At 37.1% G+C, this 23,670-nt stretch overlaps 1 protein-coding gene across 7 annotated transcripts in view; it reads left to right on the top strand.

Annotated features, from left to right (window-relative positions):
• Positions 1-22,846, top strand: part of ARHGAP12 (Rho GTPase activating protein 12) — a 117,675-nt gene extending 94,829 nt beyond the window's left edge. For all 7 annotated transcript variants that reach the window (XM_010860003.1, XM_010860006.1, XM_010860007.1 and 4 more), the window contains 10 exons: positions 2,036-2,117; positions 7,679-7,780; positions 10,384-10,482; positions 13,442-13,544; positions 15,148-15,264; positions 17,024-17,122; positions 19,036-19,113; positions 19,216-19,350; positions 19,598-19,700; positions 20,466-22,846. In XM_010860003.1, coding sequence (XP_010858305.1) covers positions 2,036-2,117; positions 7,679-7,780; positions 10,384-10,482; positions 13,442-13,544; positions 15,148-15,264; positions 17,024-17,122; positions 19,036-19,113; positions 19,216-19,350; positions 19,598-19,700; positions 20,466-20,640 — 1,093 coding nt within the window. In that variant the 3' untranslated portion in view covers positions 20,641-22,846. The remainder of the gene's footprint in view (positions 1-2,035; positions 2,118-7,678; positions 7,781-10,383; positions 10,483-13,441; positions 13,545-15,147; positions 15,265-17,023; positions 17,123-19,035; positions 19,114-19,215; positions 19,351-19,597; positions 19,701-20,465) is intronic.
• The last annotated feature ends 824 nt before the right edge of the window (positions 22,847-23,670 follow it).

The raw sequence follows: 23,670 nt of genomic DNA on the forward strand, positions 1-23,670 counted from the left end.
ATGCAGATGACACCACCCTTATGGCAGAAAGTGAAGAGGAACTATAAAAAGCCTCTTGATGAAGGTGAAAGAGGAGAGTGAAAAAGTTGGCTTAAAACTCAGCATTCAGAAAACGAAGATCATGGCATCTGGTCCCATCACTTCACGGGAAATAGATGGGAAAACAGTGGAAACACTGTCAGACTTTATTTTTTGGGGCTCCAAGATCACTGCAGATGATGACTGCAGCCATGAAATTAAAAGACGCTTACTCCTTGGAAGAAAAGTTATGACCAACCTAGACAGCATATTGAAAAGCAGAGACGTTACTTTGCCAACAAAGGTCTGTGTAGTCAAGGCTATGGTTTTTTCAGTGGTCATGTATGGATGTCAGAGTTGGACTGTGAAGAAAGCTGAGCGCCGAAGAATTGATGCTTTTGACCTTTGGTGTTGGAGAAGGCTCTTGAGAGTCCCTTGGACTGCAAGGAGATCCAACCAATCCATTCTAAAGGAGATCGGTCCTGGGTGTTCTTTGGAAGGAATGATGCTGAGGCTGAAACTCCAGTACTTTGGCCACCTCATGCAAAGAGTTGACTCATTGGAAAAGACTCTGATGCTGGGATGGATTGGGGGCAGGAGGAGAAGGGGACGACAGAAGATGAGATGGCTGGATGGCATCCCTGACTCGATGGACGTGAGTCTGAGTGAACTCTGGAAGTTGGTGATGGACAGGGAGGCCTGGTGTGCTGCGATTCATGGGGTCACAAAGAGTTGGACACGACTGAGCGACTGAACTGAACTGAGTAGATACTATCTAAATAAATATAAGATTGAGTATAAAATAAATTTAGAAATGAAAATCCTTCCAAAATATGTTGCTCGTTGAAAGAAAAACGTGCTCAGAGTGAAGCACAAAGCAAAATCCGGCTCAGTCTTAAAAGAGACCTCTAAAAAATGATTTAGAAAAATTAAACACAAAGGCATATCAAAAGAATATGAGAATATCCATTTCCATAGAGAAAGTAGCTAGTTTCAACTAAGGGGAATCACTCACATCTTTAAAATGATAAAGCCCTATGGATCAACTCACAGTGAAAACCTAATCGTTAGAAATAGTCCAAGTAGGTAGCATAATGACTATTAGCAAAACAGGAAATAAAAGGAAAAATAGAGACCCCCGTAGGAGTAAACTTTATTTTACTTTTCAAGGCAAGTAGATGTAAAAAGTTGTAAAATAATAAAGTAGGTCTAATTGATAGATACTAAATTCTACATTCTGCAAATGGAGAATAAACCTTCTTAGGAATGTCTGTAAAGTTTTCACAAAACATGCCGTATGTTTGGCTGTAAGGCAAGCCTTAAATTCCTATGGAAGATATATTTTATGTTCATTTTAGCCTGCCAGCAAGTAAATCGCCTAAAAGGTAAACATTTTTACCTCTAGAGTAGGGATTGAAAGAGAAGAAACGAGGCCTTTCCTTTATACATTTCTGTGCTCAGCATTTTGATAGAGTATGTGTGTTGATTCTGTAATTTAGAAAAGTTTTTGAATGCCTCACTTTAGCAACCTTAGTGATGATCATTCAGCATGGAATTTAGAATGTACCTGCTGTCTAGTCCTTACCTAGTGCAGCCTCATTAGGGGAAGGACAATAGCTAAGACATATAAAACAATCTACAGTGAATTAGGTAAGATAATCCTGTTTGTCTGCTTTTTGATTGTGAATAAGAATTCTTGCCAAATGTTGCTATCCATTCATATGATTTGGAATTGGTGTCCTTGGTCACAGATGTGTTTGCCAGATTACTCCCATGTGAACATGATTAGATGGGTAGTTATTCTGATAATCTGTATCTCTAATTTACTTCATTTGCTTTGGGGATATAAAATGATTGTAGTTTCCATTTGAATTATATCCCCAATAAAAACAGTAAGAATGTCAGTAATGAGTATAAATCATGGACCACATTGATATTGGTGAAGTCGATTTTAATTTTTTAAGTTTGGTTGGAAAAACAGGGTATGGAGTTCTCACTGGCCATCTTTTCATTACAGAAAGAACTGGTTGTCTTCTTGGGCCGTTTTGCAGGGTTCATCTTTACTCTTCACTAAAACCCAAGGAAGTAGCACAAGTTGGGTAAGTATTTCTCTTCTTTGGAGGCTTTACACATTTAAATTATGTGGACAGTATTGCACTTGAATTTCATAAGGTAGTCCAGAGTCCTTCTAACTACCCCTCATGTGCAAATAAATGAGGCTTTCTTAGTTAAAGATGCATTTTGACTCAGAAAAGGGCCATTTAGAAAAGTTGACTCCTATTGTTAAAATTTTGCTCTTTCAGGTATTTAGTTAGAGAATAAGCTGTCATGTAGCAAGCCCCACCTTGATTTGTAACCTGACCCTTGGATACTAGTCAGGTTTCTGTGTCTATATATGATACCAGCCCGCTTTCAGAAGAAAATAAAATGTCACTATTACTTGTGGGACTTTGAAGCTGTTTGTATATTTGAGTGTTTACTACTGTTAATTCTCTGTTATTTATAATACAAATACCAAAAATTATAATTTGTGACATATCATAATAGGTTAACATTTTTTGAATCCTGAAAATGTATGAGATACTGTTCTAAGTATAGAAGATGGTGTGTGTGTGTATGTGTTGTGTGTGTGTGTATGTGTGTGTATATATATATCTGTGTTACTCTCTTAACTCTGGGGGAATACTGTTTGTCATCCCCTCTCCTGCTGTTGGAGATGAGAAAATGAGATGTGAAACAGTTCAGTGACTCGCTCAAAGTCTTAGAGCTACGTAAGTGACAGATCTGGGTACCATTTTGGCTCCAGAGTCCATGCTCTGGGTATTTCCAAAAAGATTTAAAAATGAAATTAAGCTAATGTCTTTTGTCTGCTTTATATCCTACCTTAATGAATATTTCTTAAAATTACTGAGTTGCTTTAAAATGACTAGGACCTGTTGGCCTTATCTTTGATAAAAGAGAAATCCATTTGTAAAATCAAAGCAAATCTTAGTCACATACCTTTACAGTTATGTAACATTGTTCAGAGCATGCTAGTCCTCAAATACCATGATGTAGTAACCTCCAAAACTGTTGGGTTGAGTGCAGATAGGAACTTTCTGGAATATTTCTTCTGTTTTGCTTCTCTGATGCTTTGATTTGCTCTCTGGTCTGACAGTACAGTGAAACTGACCTGTAATACGCTTATCCACATTAGAAGATTGAAATTTTTATTTGACTTGTCTTAAAGTAAATTGATAATTATTTTTCCTTTGTCACCTGAGGGGAAGCGTATGGTACTTTTTTGTTATATTAATGCATTTCTAGAAGACGATGCATTTATTTATTCTTCCTACTTGTGGCTCAACTTTTATTTGAAATTGAGTGAAGGAAGTGAATGAAAGCAATGGAGAAGCAATTAGAGATTAAAGTAATAAAAAAGTTCCTGAAGAAAGTTGGATAATGATCATTTATTTGATAATTACGAATCCCTAAAGATTGCCAAGTTGTAGTGTATACAGATAAAACAAGTACATAGATCACTGTGGTAAGTGAGGCATCATTGAGATAGGCAAATATGTCCGTGCTGCTAATTTGCTTCAGTCGTATCCAATTCTTTGCAACCCTATGGACTATAGCCCACCAAACTCCTCTGTCCATGGGATTTTCTAGGTGAGAATACTGGAGTGGGTAGCCGTTTCCTTTTCCAAGGGATCTTCCCCACACAGGGATCAAACCCATGTCTCATGTCTCCTGCATTGGCAGGCAGGTTCTTTACCACTGGCACCACTGTGACTTAAAGAAAATGAATTTTTTTTTCTAATTAGGGGATGTTAAGTGAATAGCCCAGCACAGAACCATTAATATAGACTGATGGTTGCATTTTAAGATCTCTTGAAGACTTTACATAAATCAGAACTCATAATTAAAACTAATGCCAGCAGAGGGCGTAGGGCATATTCTGTTCATCATCTCAAGTTGGGTTACTGCATTACCATGTGATAATAGCAGAAACATAGTTTAAAATTCACTGAGCTCACCAATTTTGAAGTTGTGAAATTCTTAATAGCGTTTTAACTTTAGAGATTCACTATTTGAGTTTTTGCCTTTAAATGAAATTTTATTAATATATTGTCAGTAATACATTATGATAATCATTTCAGATTGATATAATTTGATAAAACAGTCACACTGTGTTTTATAGTCTTAAAAACTAAACAGATGTGGGATATGATAAAATGCTTGATTATGCAGTCAATTCTTAATTTTTATTGTATGGCTAACTAAAAAATCTCAAACCACCTTGCTTTTTCTTCCCATATGTAACACATAATAAGGGAATTGAAACTAATTTAAGTGGCCTAAGTAAAAGCAAATAAGATTATTCAAATTAAAAAATGTGTAAGTATATGTAATATATTTTGGTGTATGTAGCACTCATAAATATTAAAAATTGATGAAATATGCAAGATGCTTTTTAATTAACTCTGTAATTAGGATTGTTCACAAAGGATTTGAAAGACTCCTAGCTTTGTTTCTCTACTCACTCACCAGCTAGATCTATCACAACTAAAATGTGTCCTGTTTATATAGTGAAATCACGTCTTACCTGAGGCTGGCATGTCAGCCAAAAAGACAAGAATCACCTCCAGTGAAAATTTCCTTTGAGTGTAACTTAGGAAGATGCTGTCAGGAGTCAGTCTCTGGCAGAGTCAGTTTTTCCCTTTGCTGTTGGAAGACATTACGTTTCCTTCAGTTGGGCTCAGATGGTTTGTTCCAGGACCGTGTTGGAGACGTATGATTCTTTACAGATTAGTTTCACACTAAGTGCAAAAACCTCTACTGATATCCCCTGGAAGAAATAGCCAGTTCAGATCTTACACTCACTCCTGGGCATATATTCATTGATGGGATGCTGAGCCAAACCATCCATACTATTTGAACCTCTGTTTTTAGAAAACCATTCACACTTTATATTTATTTTTGATTTCATGGGTAGTTAAGATGGAGCAAATGAAATGTGCACATGCTGCCTGTAAGATAATATGACACCAGTGCCGCATCATCCAGAATCCAGCCAGCCTCTCCTTCTCCTTTGGGATGGGTAGACGTCACTTGTTTCCTGGAAAGTATTAGTTGTCCCCTGGGTTGTTAGATCAGTAACTTAAATTATACTTGCCTTTTTCTTACTCCTTTCACCTTATTTGTTCAGCGGGTCATGGCAACACCCCCACCTCCAGCTCGTCTCCAGACCTCTCCAGGTATCCTCTGGGTGACAGCCTTGCCTCTGGTGGAGAGCCACAGTCCCTGAGTAAGGGGAAGGCGAGCTGGACGGCAGGGCCTCTCCTCAGAGAGATCTTAGACAGGAACCAGAGTACGTGGCCCCGCCAGCCACAGGGAGGCGGCTCAAGGCTTTGTGAGGAGGGGCTGTATGACTCCTCTTTATTACCCCCCAAGTCTTCCCTTGTGAATATAAGGGAGGACAGGTCTGTTCAAAGTAAGTTGTAAAAAGCATTCATCTTAAAGATAAGCGTGAATTGATAGAATAACAAAGTCAGAAAATACTCTGAGGTAAATTCTAGGGCTTTTGCAAAATATTTTGGAGATGTAGCTTTGCCTGTGTTGTGTCTGCTTGCAGTTGTATTTTTGTCTTGCCTGGTTCCATTATGGTTTTCTCTTGTATGTCATTTTGCCATTGTGCACTGTAATGACATCGTCATTTTCTTCCCTTTTCCCATCAAGTCATTCTGCCAGCAGGGCTCAGTCTCTGAGCTCCTGTTCTCGCTGCTTTCTTCCTGGAAAATCTCTGTCCGCCGCCGGCCTGCTGTCACATATGTAAAATCTGATCCTGTTTCCGCTGTCACTGTATGTGTTCTTGTTGCATGTCCCTTGCCACAGTAGTTCTGTTTTCTTTTCCATGAATGCATTGGGGCGATGATTACAGTGGAGAAAAGCAGTACTGGATTTTGAGAAATAATGGATAGCAAACATGAAATTTTGCCGACCACAGTAGAGTATTTTTATAGCTTTCCTTGTCATGTCATTGTATTTGGTTACTGTAACTTATTCGGTTGGTTATTTATATCTTAGCTTATAACTATCTACCAACCATGTCATGATGACAAGTTAAACTGTATTTATCGTTTTGTTAAATGTATCCATTTAAGTTTTATAACTTTTGAAATACATCAGATTTGCTCAGAAAGTTATCTGTGCCCATCATAGCTTTGTGATTTAATTACAGTGATTTTTAAATTACAATGTGAATTAATTTTAATGTTTTTTGAATGACAAAAGGTATAAAGAAGGCAGAGGCTCTGTAGAATTGTTAAAATTTGTTTTGTGATTTTTTAATTGTTCACTAGTTCCATGAAATAGTCTGAATTTTGTTTTGATTCCACTAATAAATCCCATATAATACCTTGAGTTTTTTTTAGTTATGTCAGCTATAGTATTTAAAACCAGCTGAAAAGATGTAGTAAAAGGGAACAGATGAAGTTGAAGCATTTATGAAAAGTGAAATTACAAATGTTGTCATTGACGTTGTGAATAGTGAATAAGTTATCACAAGGTTGGTGGGTAAGATTCGTTTTCGATGACACATAGAATTTGAAAATATTTTAGCAAGTGAGATTTTCTATAAAAAATCTTTATGAACTTGAAGATTACAATTCATCAGCCTGTAAGGATTTTTTAAACCCCCAAATCCTACAGTAACATAGGAATGCTATTTTCTATTCTCAGTTAATAGATGAAACAGAAATTTAAGTTAATGATGGCAATATATAGAGTAGGTCTATATTTAACATACATTTTTCTGCTGCTTACTAACCTTTTCCTTATTTGGTTAACAAAATATAATAGCCAACTAAGTGCTGCTTCTTCTCAAACCACCCATGTTCACTGTCTTCCTGATCAGTTCACCGTTCCTCTTTCAATTGCTGAGGCTTTAGAGCATCTGACTCCAGCTTTTATTTCCAGTAAAGGCTGAATAAAAGAACATGGGGCTCAGGATTTTGTTTTTACAAGTTATTGTTAGTTGTTGACAACATAAAGAGTCAATAAGGAAATAACCTTTGAAAGTACAGAATCCAGTTTAGAGAATGTTTATTTGGTGGAAAAGAACTTGGTTATCTGCCAGATGTTATTTATATGTATATAAGAATATGACCTTTTGAACACGTCATTTTACATAATTATGGATAGTTTAGAATAAATTCAGTAAAACAGAATTGCTCAGTCACAGTATACACGTGTTTATAAATTTGAAAATATAGTATTAGCAATTTTTCCTCTCCAGGAATTCTGGTTTATAGCCCACTTGCAAATGAGGGCCTATTACTCTCTAGCCTCACCAATGTCATTTTCCATCAAACTTTTTGTTGTTGTTTTTATACTAATGGGTGAAAAAAGATTTTAGCGTGGCTTTACTTTGTATTTTTCTTATAATGATGGAGGTTGAGCCATTTTGTTTCCTTTTCAATGAACTGTATGTAATCATGTCTTACAAACATTTTTCAATTTCAAGTAGGAATTGTTATTTTATGATATAATGAGAGAAGAATTTGAGGTAACCCCCTGTTTTGTTTATTGTTAATAATACAAAATTGGTCTTAATTCTTCTTGGATACATGTATGTACATAAATATAACAAAGGTTTTTCCTTTTTTCCAAAACCAAGTTTGGGAGTAATCAGTCCAAACCGGAGTTCACAGTGGACCTTAAGGGAGCGACCATCGAGATGGCTTCAAAGGATAAATCCAGCAAAAAGAATGTATTTGAGGTAATAAATTATTGTCAAAGTATAATCCTCATTCTTAACCATAGTAATTTTATGTTCTGAATTATTGGGGAAATTGTCTTTCAGTGTGACAAGTTAAGGCAGAGTTAGTCATTAAGTCAGTTTGTATTTGACTTAACTTTTAAGTCAAAAAAGCTGGTGTAAAGATCTAACTTCATTTGCGTAAGTGATTAGATCTCAGACTTTATATTATAAGCCTTTGTTCCAAGTCTTGAATTTCCCCAGCATCAATAAAAGGTGTGGTTCCCTTTATCCACAAGATCAAATATTAAAAAGTAAGTTAAAGCCTTCCCAGTGTCATAAAAAGCTCCCCACAGTAACACATACTGCCTAAGAGACCACCCCAAACTCAGTAGCCCAAGAAAAGACTCACGTCGTTTGCTCAGTTTGGCCTGCCCAGAGCGGAGTGGTGGTTCTGATGCTTAGAGCTGAATGGTGGCTCTGACCTCACCCAGGTCCAGTCACCAGGCTTCAGTCGTCCAGCAGCTTGAATGGGGCTGAACAGTCTAGTTGCCCTCTCCAGGCTCAGTGCTTGCTGCTGGCTGGGCTCCTTCTCACTGGCTCTCTCTTTGTTCAGTGGAGTGACTCCAGGCTTCTTTGCATTCAGGTTTCCCAAAGGGCCAGAGTGGGAGCCCCAGGGCTTCTTGAGATCTGGATGAAGAGTCAAACACCAGTGTGTTCTGCGTCTTAAAGCAAGCCAGGTGGCTGGCCAAAAATTCAGGGTCCCCCTGCTGGTGGAGGAGCCGCGGTCACACTGCGTGTGTGGAGAACAGAGGGGTGTTCAGACCAGCTTTGCAAATAGCCTTCCTTTAGAGCCTCCTGTCTCAGGCCTTTCCTCCTGTTGTCCAGGGGTATTGGAAGACTTGACGTTTCCCAAGTGGAACCTAAGTGTTTCTGTCCTGTTGATTTTTACTCCTGATGAGTCTACCTTCAGTACCAAGGGCTGCTAGTCTCTGCTTGTCAAATGTTTCCTCTGTTACAAGACTCACAATAGAGATGTTGCAAGTTTATGCATTTAAAATAGCACTTGTTTCATGTAGCTGGAGTTAACATCTTCTGTAAATATTTCCCCACTAGATTATCCAAAAAGAAGAAAAAATTTTCAAGCAGAGACTGCATTTTTTGCTTAATTTTTTTTAGCATGTATCAAAAACTTTTATTTCATTCATTTTTAAAATTAAATTATTTATTTTAATTGAAGGCTAATTACTTTACAATATTGTAGTGGTTTTTGCCATACAGTCACATGAATCAGCATGGGTGTACATGTGTCCCCCATCCTGAACCCCCCTCCCACCTCCCTCCCAATTCCATCCCTCAGGGTTGTCCCAGTGCACCCTGAGTGCCCTGTCTCAGGCATCGAAGACTGGTGATCTATTTCACATATGGTAGTATACATGTTTTAACGCTATTCTTAAGTGAGAACCTCTAACAGAACAGAGTATCTTACGTGCAGTGAATATTCACTATTGATTGATTGCTTGGCCTGCTCTCTAAGAAGAAATTCAGGGAAGGAAATTACTGTTTCCTGAGGTAGCCTTGTTTCATTCCAGAATGAAGAGGGTCCCATGGCCAAATAAATTGGGGAAATACGGTGTATTTTATTCCTCTGTTAGAAAACCACAGTGCGCCCTGGAGGAACAAAACTCCAAGAAGTCTGGAAGGATAGAGTCTTGTTCAGATCTCCTCAATCCAGTATTTTCTAAAGTAACATCACATAATGAATCCTTTGTTTATTTTTTGAGGGGTATCTTTTAAAACATTATTATAGGAGTTGTTTGAGGAATATATCTCAGAATGTTGTTTGATAAGCACTGCCATATATTCCTCTGGGAAAAAAGGAAATCAAACATTCACCAGCCAGAAAATAGAAGGAATGCTCTCTATGGCTAGCTCAAAATCCTTCTTCAGTTGAACCAAGGATGTCATATGTAAATTTGTTACCACATTCATATAGAATCATACATAGTATCCTTACTTTAGTTAGTTCATGGTTTGATAGCTCAGTAATGTTTCTGTCTAAAGGGGATGTGAAAATTATTGTCTGTGCCCTCTCTTTGTACTAGGTCACTATATTTTCATACTAAGTAGGAAATATTGAAAGTCCAACCCTTCTATATTCCCGTCTATATTTATCTTTTTTAACCAGAGAGAAAAAATTTCTCTAGTTTATGTAAAACTATCATAGGATTTATTTCTTTACAAATCATATTTCAATTCTCATTTAAAATGCATAGCCTAGATACTTGAATTTGCTTTTAATGATGACGTATATAAGATTTCAGCAAGTTTTGTGGTGTTTGCGTGATAGTTTGGTATCCTAAATTATTAGCTTTTTTTGAGAATGTATTGTGAGAAAAACGTCATGTTTTGTAAAATAATTCAGCTGGTATTATTTTATACTAAAATAAAGGATAATGGCATCACTGTGGAATCTGTAACCTTGCATCACCATTAATATAATATATGGCATCTCATCTTCTGCTGGTGGTTTAGTAGACTTTGAATTAAATCCATTTACTTGATTGAAAGCACTAACCACATATATATATATATATATATTTTTTTTTTTCCCTTCTTTAAAGCTGAAAACCCGTCAAGGAACTGAATTGCTGATTCAGTCTGACAATGACACTGTTATCAACGATTGGTTTAAAGTTCTCAGTAGTACCATCAGTAATCAGGTATGTGTTTGACTTAGGGTTGTTTTTTTTTTTTACCTTAGAGCTGTTTAATCTTTCTTCCTTTTTTTTTTGGCTATTTATTGTATATCTAGTTTCCAATTTATGTGTGAAAAAATACTTTTAAAAAATGCGTATTTGACAGTGATCAATTTAGCAATTCCTAGGGCCTGATGGGGCTTCCCCATTGGCTCAACGGTAAAGAATCTGTTTGCAGTGCAGGAGACATAAGAGATGCGGGTTTGATTGCTGGGTCAGGAAGCTCCCCTGGAGGAGGGCATGGCAAACCCGCTCCAGTGTTCTTGGCATGAAATCCTGTAAACAGAGAAGCCTGATGGGCTACAGTTTGTGGGGTCGCAAAGAGTTGGACATTACTGAGTGACTGAGCCATGAGCACATGAGAGGCTGATGAGTGATTTAACATTCACATTTATAGGATGTTTGCCACCAGTAGATTTCATGTAACTGTCACACGAGGCATTGGTTCAAAAAGAAATTAGCTCCAGAGGCAGGGCCAGCCACTATGCTCTATTGTCATCTTGTCATCAACTGGAAGTGCTGGAAATCATACCGTTTGGTGGAAACTGGTACTGAGCAAAATGGTGAGATGAATGAAGTCGTCTGGTCATTAGCACTTTCTCTTTCCTAGTAACTTTTCTACTTACAGTACCCTTGTGTTCCTGGTAAATTTCTTTTCATATGTATTATACCTAAAAGAACTTCATATTTATATTCTGAAGCTGAGTTAGTAAGAGCAGTATTGAACAACTTGAAGCTGCACTTTCTTAGACTGTATTCCTACCCCCTCAGCATATGGAGACATGGCTCCTGATTAAGGATCATACGTCAGTGACAGAAGTGAAAGGAAAGCGGATACTTAGGAGTATAATGATTTTAAGCTAAATGGAGACAGAAGAAAGTTGGGGAATCACTGGCTTTAGTAGAGATTGAGGTGTCTCTCAGAGACTTTGTTAGTAATGCTTCATTATTCAGGTTTGTGATCATATGCAAGTGTTCTCTTTCTGTGGGTCTCAGTTTTTCTACTAAAAAAAAAAAATTGGACTGGATTGTCTCCAAGTATCCTTTTATGCTCCCAAATTCTGTGATTCACCCAGTTTAGAACACCCAGATATTAAATCTGAATTTTTTTTTAACTCTTCCACCTCCAACTTTTACTCTCCTAGTAAATTATTCACCAGTCTAGATGTGAAGTATTCCTTTGCAGTCTGTAATACTGTATGAAATTTCTGAACCTTGTCCTTTGTCATTTATTTCTGAAACCATGGACAGGTCTTTAAATTTTTATACTAAGAGTAAGCCCCGAACAGTTTTCGTTAATTTCACCTTACACCATCCCACACCAATCCATTCTTAGTGCCACTACAGTATAAACTTCCTAAGTCACTTTTATAATCCCCTCCTGCTCAGAAACCTATGATTCGTATTAAAGTTCAACAGCCTGAGCGCAGTCTGTCTATCCAGATGTACCTTTTCCTCTACCCAGAATGGGCTTTCTGCTCTAGTCACAGTAATCCATTCACTATCCTTTGAAAGCAAGGATATTGCTCTTCATTTACCAAACGCGTGAGTGTCTTATGCACTGGGATGTAGCAGCATGCAACCAGACGCGTAGAGCTTACAGTCAAAGGCAGAAGACTACTGAAGACAGCCAGCCGAACAGTTAATATAACGAACGTATAAAGACTCCGATTATGTAGAGGCTAACACTAGTGGAGGGATCAAGGGAGGCCTTGTGGAGAAAGTGGTTTTTTTAAATTAAGGCCTCCAGGTTCAGGGAATAAGCCAACTGAAAAGGGAAGACTATATTATTGATTATAAAAATTTTAAATGTATACTGTTTGCAGAGTAGCAAAAGATACTGAAAGCAAGAGATGGGCAAAACTTCTTCAGGAAAAAATACAAAACTTTATTGAGAGACATTGCCAAATCTTAATTAAATGAGAAGTATATTGTGTTCATGGATTAAAAGATTCAGTTATATAAAGATATAATATTCTTCCAAATGATTTATAAATTTTTAGGTTTGAGGTATTTGGATCTCCTTCAGAATCCCAGTGGGTTTTCTGATAGAACTTGACAAGCTTTTTCTAAAATTCATTTAGAAATGCAAAGGACTAAGGATAGACACCCTTGCAGAAGACTTGCAGTTTCATATGTCAGGCCCTGATGGGAGAGGTACATATGCAGTTTCATATGTCAGGCCCTGATGGGAGAGGTACACGGACCCGTGGAACAGAATAAAGAAGCTGGAGACAGACCCACATACCTTTCAGTGTGCCGGGACAGGGTGCGTGCTGGTCAGTTGGAGGCCCAAGGAGAAGCCGGAGCTTTTCCTTACACTGTGCACAGAAATGGATTCTTGGTGGAATAAGGATCTCAGAATGAAAGGCAGAGCAGTGTTTTCAGTTTTGAGAATTCAGTCTGCTTTCTAACTTGTAGAAGTAAACTTAGTTAGGCTTAAATGAGTTCTAGGGTCTGGGAGTAAGGATGAACTGTTGACACAAAGTGCAGCTTTAAAAGACTGTTGCTGTGAAACGGTTACGGTGCCATTGCAGGTAAGCTTTGTCTGTCCTGTTACCAACAGTGTAGCCTCATCCTGATCTGTCACTGCAGGTACATCCTGACCTTCTAACAGTTATCACTGCCACTTGATCAAACGATTATTACTGTCACTTGAGGCAAGATAGTGTCACTATTAGTACAAACCCATTATTCTTGTGAATTATCAGTAATTTTTTTCTTTATTGAAATTCAGAATTAATGCCATCAATGGGGGAGAAAAAGTATTTTTTATAATATTTATCAAATATCTAAATCATGGATTCTGTATACTAAATCGTTCCTTAAAGTCATGTGGAAGAGTTGATCACTGATCATTCTGAGAATTGCATCTAAAGTAATCGTAAAAGTAATATGTGTTTGGAAAATCTCTACCTAACAGACAGTAGAACCCGATGAAGCAATTGAAGAGGAGATACCAGATTCACCAGGAATAGAAAAGCACGATAAAGAAAAGGACCAGAAGGAGCCGAAGAAATTGCGTTGTAAGTTTTTCTTTCCCAGTTTTGCTAGTGGTTTGAGTAAGCTCATTATTCTCTTAGCTCTTCAGAGTGTAAATGCTGAGTGGAGTCACCACTGTTACAAGAGTGTAAGGTTCAGTAGTAGCAGCCTCAGTGTTTCCGTGTTCTCTATCTTCGTTTACTCACTGTAATTTTTCACCCTAATCATATGCACCCCAATGGCAGCATATATTGCATTACCTTTTCAAGAGAAAAAAAAAAAATGTACACAACAGAATTCACTTATGTTGAGGTCTCTAGGAAGCTGAATTTTATGAACTGAAAAATTGTAATTACTGTTTAAGATCCTTACACATTAAGAAGTCAAAAGTTAGGGGATATGTACTGTAGTTCCAAACTGAACACCAGGCAGCCGCCTCTGACTCATGGATGTCTGTGCAGGTAGGTGCATGAATTTAACCTCCAGACGACATTATACATACAGGACCAGAGTGAGCCAGCAGTTTCAGGGATTGCATTTTCTAAAGCAGGCCTCTTGTAAATTACATAGTTTAAACAGGCCATTAGCCATGACTCTGAACTTTGTTAAATCTATTTGAACAGATCCACATTTAACTCGGAACTTTTGGTCTTCACAGTAACTGAAGGAGTAGAAAAATCAGTTCTTTTGTTCTTTTACATTCTAATTGTTCAGGCCTATTACTGACACTGTCACCGTATAACAGTGTAAACACATGAAAATTGTATTCTTTTAATCCTTTCCTCACATATTGTTTGTGCTCTCAACTTTCTTCACATATAGTTATTTTCAAGAAGTTTACTTTTCAAATTTGTGTTATGGTAATCAAAAAAGAAATCAGGACTACAAGAAATGTAGAACATTTTCCAGGTGATCCCATCCTTAGCTCAGGGTAGGGATACTTATGATGAGTCTGAGTTCAGCTTGAGGCACAAATAATGGTGATGGATATGTATATACATATATGTGTGTACATATGAGTACATCTTAATATATATGTATACATACACAACCCCCAGCTCCCAGTTGAGTAAGGATCAGGAAGGGTGGAGGTTTTGTTTATGTTTTATAGGATGGTTTCTTTACTTTTTGCTCTTCATTTTATGCTCTAAAACTGGGGGATAGTCTAAGACTATACATAGCATCATTTATTAAATAATGAGTATATATTAGAATGGAAAAGGAAATGGCAACCCATTCCAGTGTTATTGCCTGGAGAATCCCAGGGACGGGGCAGGAATCTGGTGGTCTTCCATCTATGGGGTTGCACAGAGTCGGACACGACTGAAGCGACTTAGTATAACTTACAAATGTCTTGGCACACGTACCAAAGAAAGCACTGTTTGTGGCCAGTGTTTTCCATTCTAATATATACTCATTATTTAATAAATGATAGAAATGGAATGTTTTGTGTGGTGTATTACTTTGAAATTGGGTCTGTGTTAATTTAATTCTTCAAGAGTTACTCTTTAAACCATATTAAAGTTAGAATAATTGATTTACTGTGATTTTTATATATGAGATTAATATACTTTGAATGCTAGGTGGAAAATTTTTTATCAAAAAAGCGTTTATCTTATGAAATGCTTAATATCTATCTGTCTTAAGCCGCAAAAGTATCTAGCATAGATTCTTCAGAACAGAAAAAAACCAAGAAAAACTTGAAGAAGTTTCTTACACGACGCCCCACTTTGCAAGCTGTTCGTGAAAAAGGTTATATTAAAGGTAGGTAGAAGTGATGTTTATAGCAATGAACTTTGGCCAGAATCAGAAATAAGACGTTTTACATTTATAGCTGAGTAATTTCGAAACAGTAAAAATGTTTTCATTCCTTATTCATTATCAGTTCAGTGATTGCAATACATGTGAGTAATTAAAATTGATTTTTAAATGCATGTGAGTTTAAAGCATTGAACAGACGTAAATACCAAATTCAGTTTTTAGAAACCCGCACCAGAGGAACTACACAGATGTGATGGGTTGGGTGGCAAACTTTCAGAAGACAATTAAGATTTTTAGTTTTGAGATACACAGATCAGAAGAAATATTGAATAGTCACTAACAGTAGAAAAAAAAGAAGAAAGATAATGAACAATTTTATTCTTGATTGTTTGCCTTCAATTCTCATTTAAGGTAATTACAAAATTAGTATAAAGTGCTTTTTCCTAACTAATTTTTATATTTTTTGCAAGTGTAAGGGTCACAATTCACTAATAAGATCTTTTAATATTCTTTAAAATTACATGGGCTGTGTATACCTTTAATTCTTAAAAGTGTGTTTAATTTCAAAGGTAGAATTTTCTAATACATAACTCAAAAGACATTTGTTCATCAGTAAAAAATATAATAAAAGGTAGCATAATATATATATTATGCCTGTCTTTTGTCAAGATTCTAACAAAGACTATTGTTGGGACATCTGTTTGCAAAGCATGTAAACTAAAATATAGAAATAAGTTTCAGTAAACACTACTATGTGTAAAATGGGTAACTAAAGAGAACCTACTGTACAGCACGGGGAACTCCACCCAGTGCTCTGTAGTGGCCTATAGGGGAAAAGAATCTAAAAAAGAGTCAATATATGTATGTGTAACTGCATCATTTTGCTGTACACCTGAAATTAACACAACCTTGTAAATCAACTACAGTCCAATGAACATGTTTAAAATAAGCAAGGCATTTGCTGGGGAAAAAAAGAAACGTCTATAAAGATGAGATACAGACAAGGTAACTTAAAATAGTGATGAGTTCCACGAAGAATTGAACACAGTGATAAAATAGAGTGACTAGAGTTGGGTTACCTTAGGTAGCATAGTCAGAGGGGTTTTTTTTTCCCCCAGTATTTATTTATTTGGCTGCTCTGGGACTTTGTTGTGGCACACGGGATCTTCAGTTGCAACATGTGAACTCTTAGCTGCAGCATGGAAAGTCTTAGTTGCAGGATGTGGGATCTAGTTCCCCAGCCAGGGATTGAACCTGGGCCCCCTGCGTTGGAAGCATGGAGTCTTAGCCACTGGATCACCAGCAAAGTCCCAAAGAAGGTTCGTCTAAGGAGGTGACATATTAGCTGAGACTAGGAGTGATGAGAAGCTCCATCTGGGGTGGGGAGATTGATCCTGTCCTCTGCACGGGATGAGAAAGTAAGAAGGGAGTCAGGGACTTCCCTGATGGTCCAGTTCTTAGGACTTTGTGCTTTCAATTGCCAAGTGCAGGTTCAGTCCTTGGTCAGGGAACTAAGATCCTGAAAGCCGCGAGGTGTGGCCACCAAAAACGAGCAGAGGAGCCAGGCAGGAGTGAGGGAAGGTGTTCTGGAGCTTCATGAAGAAGGAAAACCATGTGGTGAAATACAGTTGGAAGCAGTCAGCAGAGTACAGATCAGAAGGGCATGTGTCGTGGTGAAGTGCACCTTTGCAAGGATGCCTCCTGTTGAGCTCCCAGTGGTTTAGCCACTTTGTGAACTGTTATTTCTTAAAATCTCTTCCAGATCAGGTATTTGGAGCCAATCTTTCTAATCTGTGTCAGAGAGAGAATAGCACAGTGCCAAAATTTGTGAAATTATGCATTGAACATGTCGAGCAATATGGTAAGGAAAAAAAAAATTTTTTTTTTAAATGTTAAGCACACCAGCCCACTGTTTTGCCATTCAAACCCCTAGGATTTTTGATTTTGAGTGTTGGAACCAGAAGTTCTTTTTAGTTGTAAATTGTCAAGAAAAGCATGTTTTGCAAAAAAAAGAAAAACTTACTCTTTTGTACTGTTTCAAATTAAGAGCTTTGCAGTCATCTGTTGAATGTTCAGTACTTAGGGTTGATTAAGGATATGGTATTCCTTGAAGCCATTTGGAGTTGATATTTGCTTAAAATGAAAGTGGTGATTGTGAAACTGTGTTTAAGAAATGATTGGACAGTATTGGAGATGGTGTTTACTTACCAAGAGAAAGTTTCTTCTGTTTATAATAAAAATGAGATGACCTTCCAAAACTGCTAAGTCAACTATAAAGTGTCCAAATAGACAAATCCTCTTTATATCATTTCTTGTAAAAGAAGACTTAAATTAATTTCTGTTTTGGTTAATTTTAGCATGTTATTTATTAGTGTTATTCATACTAGCTTTTAAAATAACAGTATCTTGACTGCAGTCACATTAACTTACATCAGTATGTCATTAAAAAATTCTTGTGTAATGAAAATGTTTGCATAAAATGTAATTACTGCTGCTTACGGATCTCTTGTCTGATCTTTATCAGCCCTACAATAGAGAAGCCATGGTCCTTGCCTTTACTGGAAGTTAAATGAATAATAAGCACATTAGATAATGTTAATATGTGCATCATCATTTATTGAATATTTGAACTTTGGGGGATTTCATTGTGTGAGTTTCAAATGATTCTATTCTACATAATAAATAAAAGAAATTAATAGCTATCTCAAATTATCAGTTCTTCTTTTAGAACCATCATTTTAGTTGCTGGCTTGTATTAAGTCTATTGGGCTTCTCTGGTGGCTCAGATGGTAAAGAATCTGCCAGCAATGCAGGAGACCCAGGTTTGATTCCTGGGTCAGGAAGATCCCCTGGAGAAGGGAATGGCTAGCCACTCCAGTATTCTTGCCTGGAGAATTCCATGAACAGAAGAGCCTCGTGGGTTACAATCTATGGGGTTCACAAACAGTAGGACATGACTGAGCGAGTAACACTTTCACTTTATATTAAGTTTATTATAAACACTGACTCTTGAGAGTCCCTTGGGCTGCAAGGAGATCAAACCAGTCTAAAGGAAATCAACCCTAAATATTCGTTGGAAGGACTAATGTTGAGGCTCCAATACTTTGGCCACCTGATGCGAAGAGCTACTTGTTGGAAAAGACCGTAATTGCTGGGAGAGGTTGAGGGCAGTAGTGGGAGAGGTTGAGGGCAGTAGTAGAAGAGGAAGGCAGCAGAAGATGAGGTGGTTAGATAGCATCACCGACTCAATGGACATGAATTTGGGCAAATTCTGGGAGACAGTGAAGGACAGGGAAGGCTGGTGTGTTGCAGTCCATGGGGTCACAGAGTTGGACTCGACTTAGCAACTGAACAACAGCAGTAATTTGACAAACATTTTTTAGAGGGTGCCTTAATATGTACATTTACACTATCAAATGATATATGAAGAAATGGGTAGGCTGATTTTATCTACCAGCTTTCTTTACTGTTTGATTTATCCTCAAGTGTTTGTTGAAGTTTATCATAAATTGTTAGTATTTCAAGGTTGAGATGATTTCTGTGAGAGGATCCACAGTCTGCATGATAAAGTAGATTTGTTGCTGTTTACCAAACAGTTCAGAGTGAATCTCCACTCCTCTTTCCCTGCCAAGTAGCTATAAAAAGCCATTGAGAGGAAAAGAGAAATTTTATTTTAGGCTAAATGTTAATAAATAAGAATTCTAAGACATGAAAGCATCTGTAGATGAGACCAACAAGAACTTCAGTCTTGAATTATTGTCATTTGTCTCTTAGGACTGGATGTTGATGGGATTTACAGAGTTAGTGGCAACCTAGCAGTGATCCAGAAGCTGAGATTTGCAGTCAATCACGGTGAGGTCATATTCCCTGTTGTTACATACAGAAGAATCACTCATACTGTTAGATTTGGTTTAAAATAATTTCCAAGAATTTCCTATTCCTTCTGTTTTGCAGATGAGAAATTGGACTTGAAGGATAGTAAATGGGAAGATATTCATGTCATCACTGGAGCCCTCAAAATGTTTTTTCGAGAATTACCGGAACCTCTCTTTACATTTAATCATTTTAATGATTTTGTTAATGCAATTAGTAAGTATGTAGTTGCACTCAGTTTCCCCCCAGATGTTGAAAACCCTCTGTACATACGGATCAAGCTACTGCAATTCCTTTTGATCTTACTTGAAACAAGTTTTTTTCAAAGAATCGCTTCACTCAGAAATTTTAAATGTGACCACCAGGTGTCACTGCGTATCACCAAATACCAGGTTCCAAAACACCCTGTCACGGCTTTCAGTTTCATGCAGACTCTCCACTCTTTTTTTTTTTTTTTTTTCAGAACAAGAGCCACGACAGCGTGTCTCTGCTGTGAAGGACCTGATCAAACAGTTGCCAAAGCCAAATCAGGACACAATGCAGATTCTGTTCAGACATCTCAAAAGGTAAGAGTTTCACGGCGGGAGAGAAGGAGTAATTGGGGAAAAAGAAGGTCAGAGAAGTGCACAGACATGCTATGTGGTGTGGGACCCCCGGGGCCAGGCGACCAGACCCAGGTTCAGAGCCCAGCTGTGCTGCTCTGCTGTCTTTGTAACATAAGAAAGATAACGTCTCTGAGCCCCAGTTCCTTGTAGGTAACATGGTTTGGTATAAAGAATACATTAAAGTTAATTTTATATGTGAAACTTTTATTAATATATAATGTCTAGCATGTAGTAAGTGTTCAGACATAGTTGCTTAAGTTAATTATTATGGAGATGAGATTGGTTATTAAGAGAGGAATATTCAGTTACCTTAAAGTCGGGGTAATTAGGTCTAAATTACCATATAGTTACTTTAAAACTTCGGATAGGAAGAAGACCAGTTTTCTAAAATAAGTGATCACAGCATGAGATTTTTTTTTTTTAATAGCAAAAATGAGTAAATTTCAAAGTTTATTCTCTGTGCTCTAATGAGATTTCCCTGTCACTTCAGTGGGGGAATCATTGTTATCTGAATTATAGCAGGTGTTCAATTATACCTGTCACCTAAGTTTATCCAAAAGAAAATTTTCCATATTATTCAGAGTGAATTCTGTTTGGTTAAATAGTTTATATGTACCTTAGGGAAACGAGCATTATTTCTCTTTGCTGAATGCAAACTGTTTATAACACTGAAGAATTTCCCCAATTTTTAAATTTTCTCTTTTAACAATTTTATTTTCCTCTTAGAGTTATAGAAAATGGAGAAAAAAACCGAATGACCTATCAGAGCATAGCGATTGTTTTTGGTCCCACTCTGCTCAAGCCAGAGAAGGAGACTGGTAACATAGCGGTCCATACTGTCTACCAGAATCAGATCGTAGAATTAATTCTTCTCGAGATAAATTCCATCTTTGGACGCTGACACTTACTGAAGACAACCTGTGGAATAGAAGCTGGATTTCATCAGATTCCAGATCCTTGTACCTGACGTATCTTATGTTTGGACCAAGCAGTGACTCTTTGATTTTGCACTTTTCTGAGGGATCAGAAGGGAACGGAAGAGTCCAGATGTGTGTTAGGCCCTCATATTTGCTGCTTTGTTGCAAGTTGATAAACCTGTGTGTACCTTTGAATTAATTTTATCCTAAATGTTTGCATTTCACACTCTGAATTTCAGTTAAAAAAAAAAAATCAAAACTTGCGATTCTAACCAGTCATATACACTGGATAATTTGGTAAGAATACATTTTTTTCTCCTTAAACTGGAAAATGTAGAATTTCTTCTCATGATTTGATAGGTTCATTACTTGATAGAACAACGCTTACAATCAGTTATTTTGAAAACGCTCCTGGGCATTTAAAACAAAGTGAAGTACGTCTGCTTCGAAACCTGTGTATTTCTTTCCAGGGTTTCTGCATGCAGTGGCAGTCTGAGTGCTAGGACTCATTACAACCCAGACAGCATCCCTTGATGAAGGCTGGCTGTCTTCACTGTGTAACACAGCAGCACACTAATAGTACTTAAAACACTGTGATATACTAGAGTTGAATTTAGCATAAGCCAGTTCAGGGTATTTTTGGGGCTGTCTATACTACACTGACTTGTAGCTAACAATCCTAATTCTCTCTAGTGCCATATTGAGTGCTTGGTATGACCCTGTGGAGAAGCCAACTTTCTTTGATGTAAGTTCAGGCTGAAGACTGTCCTTTAGCTCATGTATATAATTGTGTTGTATAGTCTCAGAGTGCATTCTAACCCCTTGTTTCTAATCACGATACTGATCATTCTTCTCTGTGAATATTAGGTTTCCTCCAGAAACAGGCCGTTATTTGAGGAAGTTAACTGTGTGCACTTTTAGATTTTAATTACATTTACAGCAAATCACTGTAATGCAAATGGTACTGGAAAAATGCTGAATAGACTTGCTAAATGGTAAATGCACTACAAGAGGAATCTTTTAGATTATTTAATATGTACAGAATACATTAGAAAAAAATTTATTACAGAATTCTAACTCTGCAGTATGAATAGTGGAAACCCATATGTAAATTAGATAGAGGTCAGATCGAAAATGACATTGGTAAATCTGAGAATTTCTTTTTACATTACTAATGTAGATCGATCGGTTTGTATAATAAAACAGGGTTCGGAAGGTTTTGTTACAGAGAGCATGGTCTGCTGAAGATTTTTTTAAAATGTATTTTTCTAGATTAACTGCTGTAAATGAAATGTCTAATCCGAATAAAGAAAACTATAGGAGGTTTAGAGATTTTTTCCATTGGAAATGTGCATTTTGGTTTTTAATTTTGTTTTGTTTTTGCATTTACTGGCACACTTTTTATAGTACCTCATTTTAAAAAAAATCCAGTGAATCCGGTATTTCCTGTGGCAAATACGTCTCCCTCATTTCATGCCTTTCCTGCTCCCCACCACACTAGTGCCCTCTCCACCCGCCCCGCCCCTGCCCTCTGTTTCTTCATCAGTATTTGAAAGTGAATGATTTGTAACCAAGACTCTTTTTCTTAGGATCACATTTACAATTTACAGATTTGTTTTCTTGGGAACAAATATTTTTTGTATGACCTGTCTAAAACCCCTCGCCTGAGTTTTGTGGTAAAAGTATTGTTTGTGGTTGTGATCTTATTAACTTGATAACAAACTAAGCTATTTGACAGCAGTGGGAAAGCAGATTGTCTTGGGCAGGGAGAAAAACCCCCCAGATAAGAATGTTTAGATTTGCCTAAAGATGTCCCTGACCGTATGCAGTATGCCCTGGGCCTGGCCTGTGTAGTGATTGTATGCCAGGAAGACAGTTAGATGCAAATCAGTGATGTTCTTTCTCTTGGTAGTTACAGCATATCAAAGAATAAAATTGTCCTGTGTTTCTTGTTTCAAAGTACACGTGTGTATGTGGAGTCTTAAATGTTTTAATAGTCCATGGCTAAGCAGCTTATTGTAATATTGTATGTACAATGAGATCAGTGTCTTGTGTTTTCATCCTCTGTGAATTAAAAATTCTCACTTGTTTTGTCATAACAAAACCAGTAATTTTTCCTGTCTTGATAGCTTGATTTTTAGTAGAAAATATATTAAAAGCTGAAATAAATTGTCAGTGAAATTTCATTTACTAATAGACTTTCCTTCAGAGTGTCATTTAAAAAAAAAAGTTGGAAATGGAAAGAAAAAAGTATATTCAAGTATGTTCTATTTCAATACAAGAAAATACGATTTATTTTTTTATTTTATTTTATTTTTTAAACTTTATTTTATTTTTAAACTTTACATAATTGTATTAGTTTTGCCAAATACTGCCGTAAGAAATTTTGCCTTTTGCTTTAGAAAAAGTTAGTTAAGAAAAAAAGCATTGTTACCTTTTAGGTAGAGGCAAACCTATAGATTTTTTTTCTCTTATGTGAAAAGCACAAATGGAATAATTCAGCCAAACTTTGGGCATAGACAGTTGTGTTATGTATGCATACACACATGTATGTGTATGTGTATCGTTCAGTTGCTAAGTCCTGTCCAGCGTTTTGGCACCCAGTGGACTGCATCATGCCAGGCTCCTCTGTTCATGGGATTTCCCGGCAAGAATACTGGAGTGGGTTGCCATTTCCTTCTCCTGGGATCTTCCTGACCCAGGGATCAAACCTGTGTGTCGTGCATTGGGAGGTGGATTCTTTGCCATTGAGCCACCAGGGAAGCCCGAATGCGTCACTGCTTACATACAAATGAAAACTTATCGATAATAATAATGGTAGATACCTGGAGATCTTTGTACTGTTTTAATTTTATCCCAAGGTTCTTTGTAAACCTGTAATATTAAATATTAAGATAGCAATGAGAGGAAAAAAAGATTATTCCATAATTGTGCCCCGAGATTTTTTTCTCATTTCATGGGAGAGGCTTCTGATTAAATGTTTACACGTGCCGTTTTTCACGACACTGATTTCT

This window comes from Bison bison, unplaced genomic scaffold (genome assembly GCF_000754665.1).
Source record: "Bison bison bison isolate TAMUID 2011002044 unplaced genomic scaffold, Bison_UMD1.0 scf7180017864461, whole genome shotgun sequence".
In the NCBI taxonomy this organism is placed as follows: Eukaryota; Metazoa; Chordata; class Mammalia; order Artiodactyla; family Bovidae; genus Bison; species Bison bison.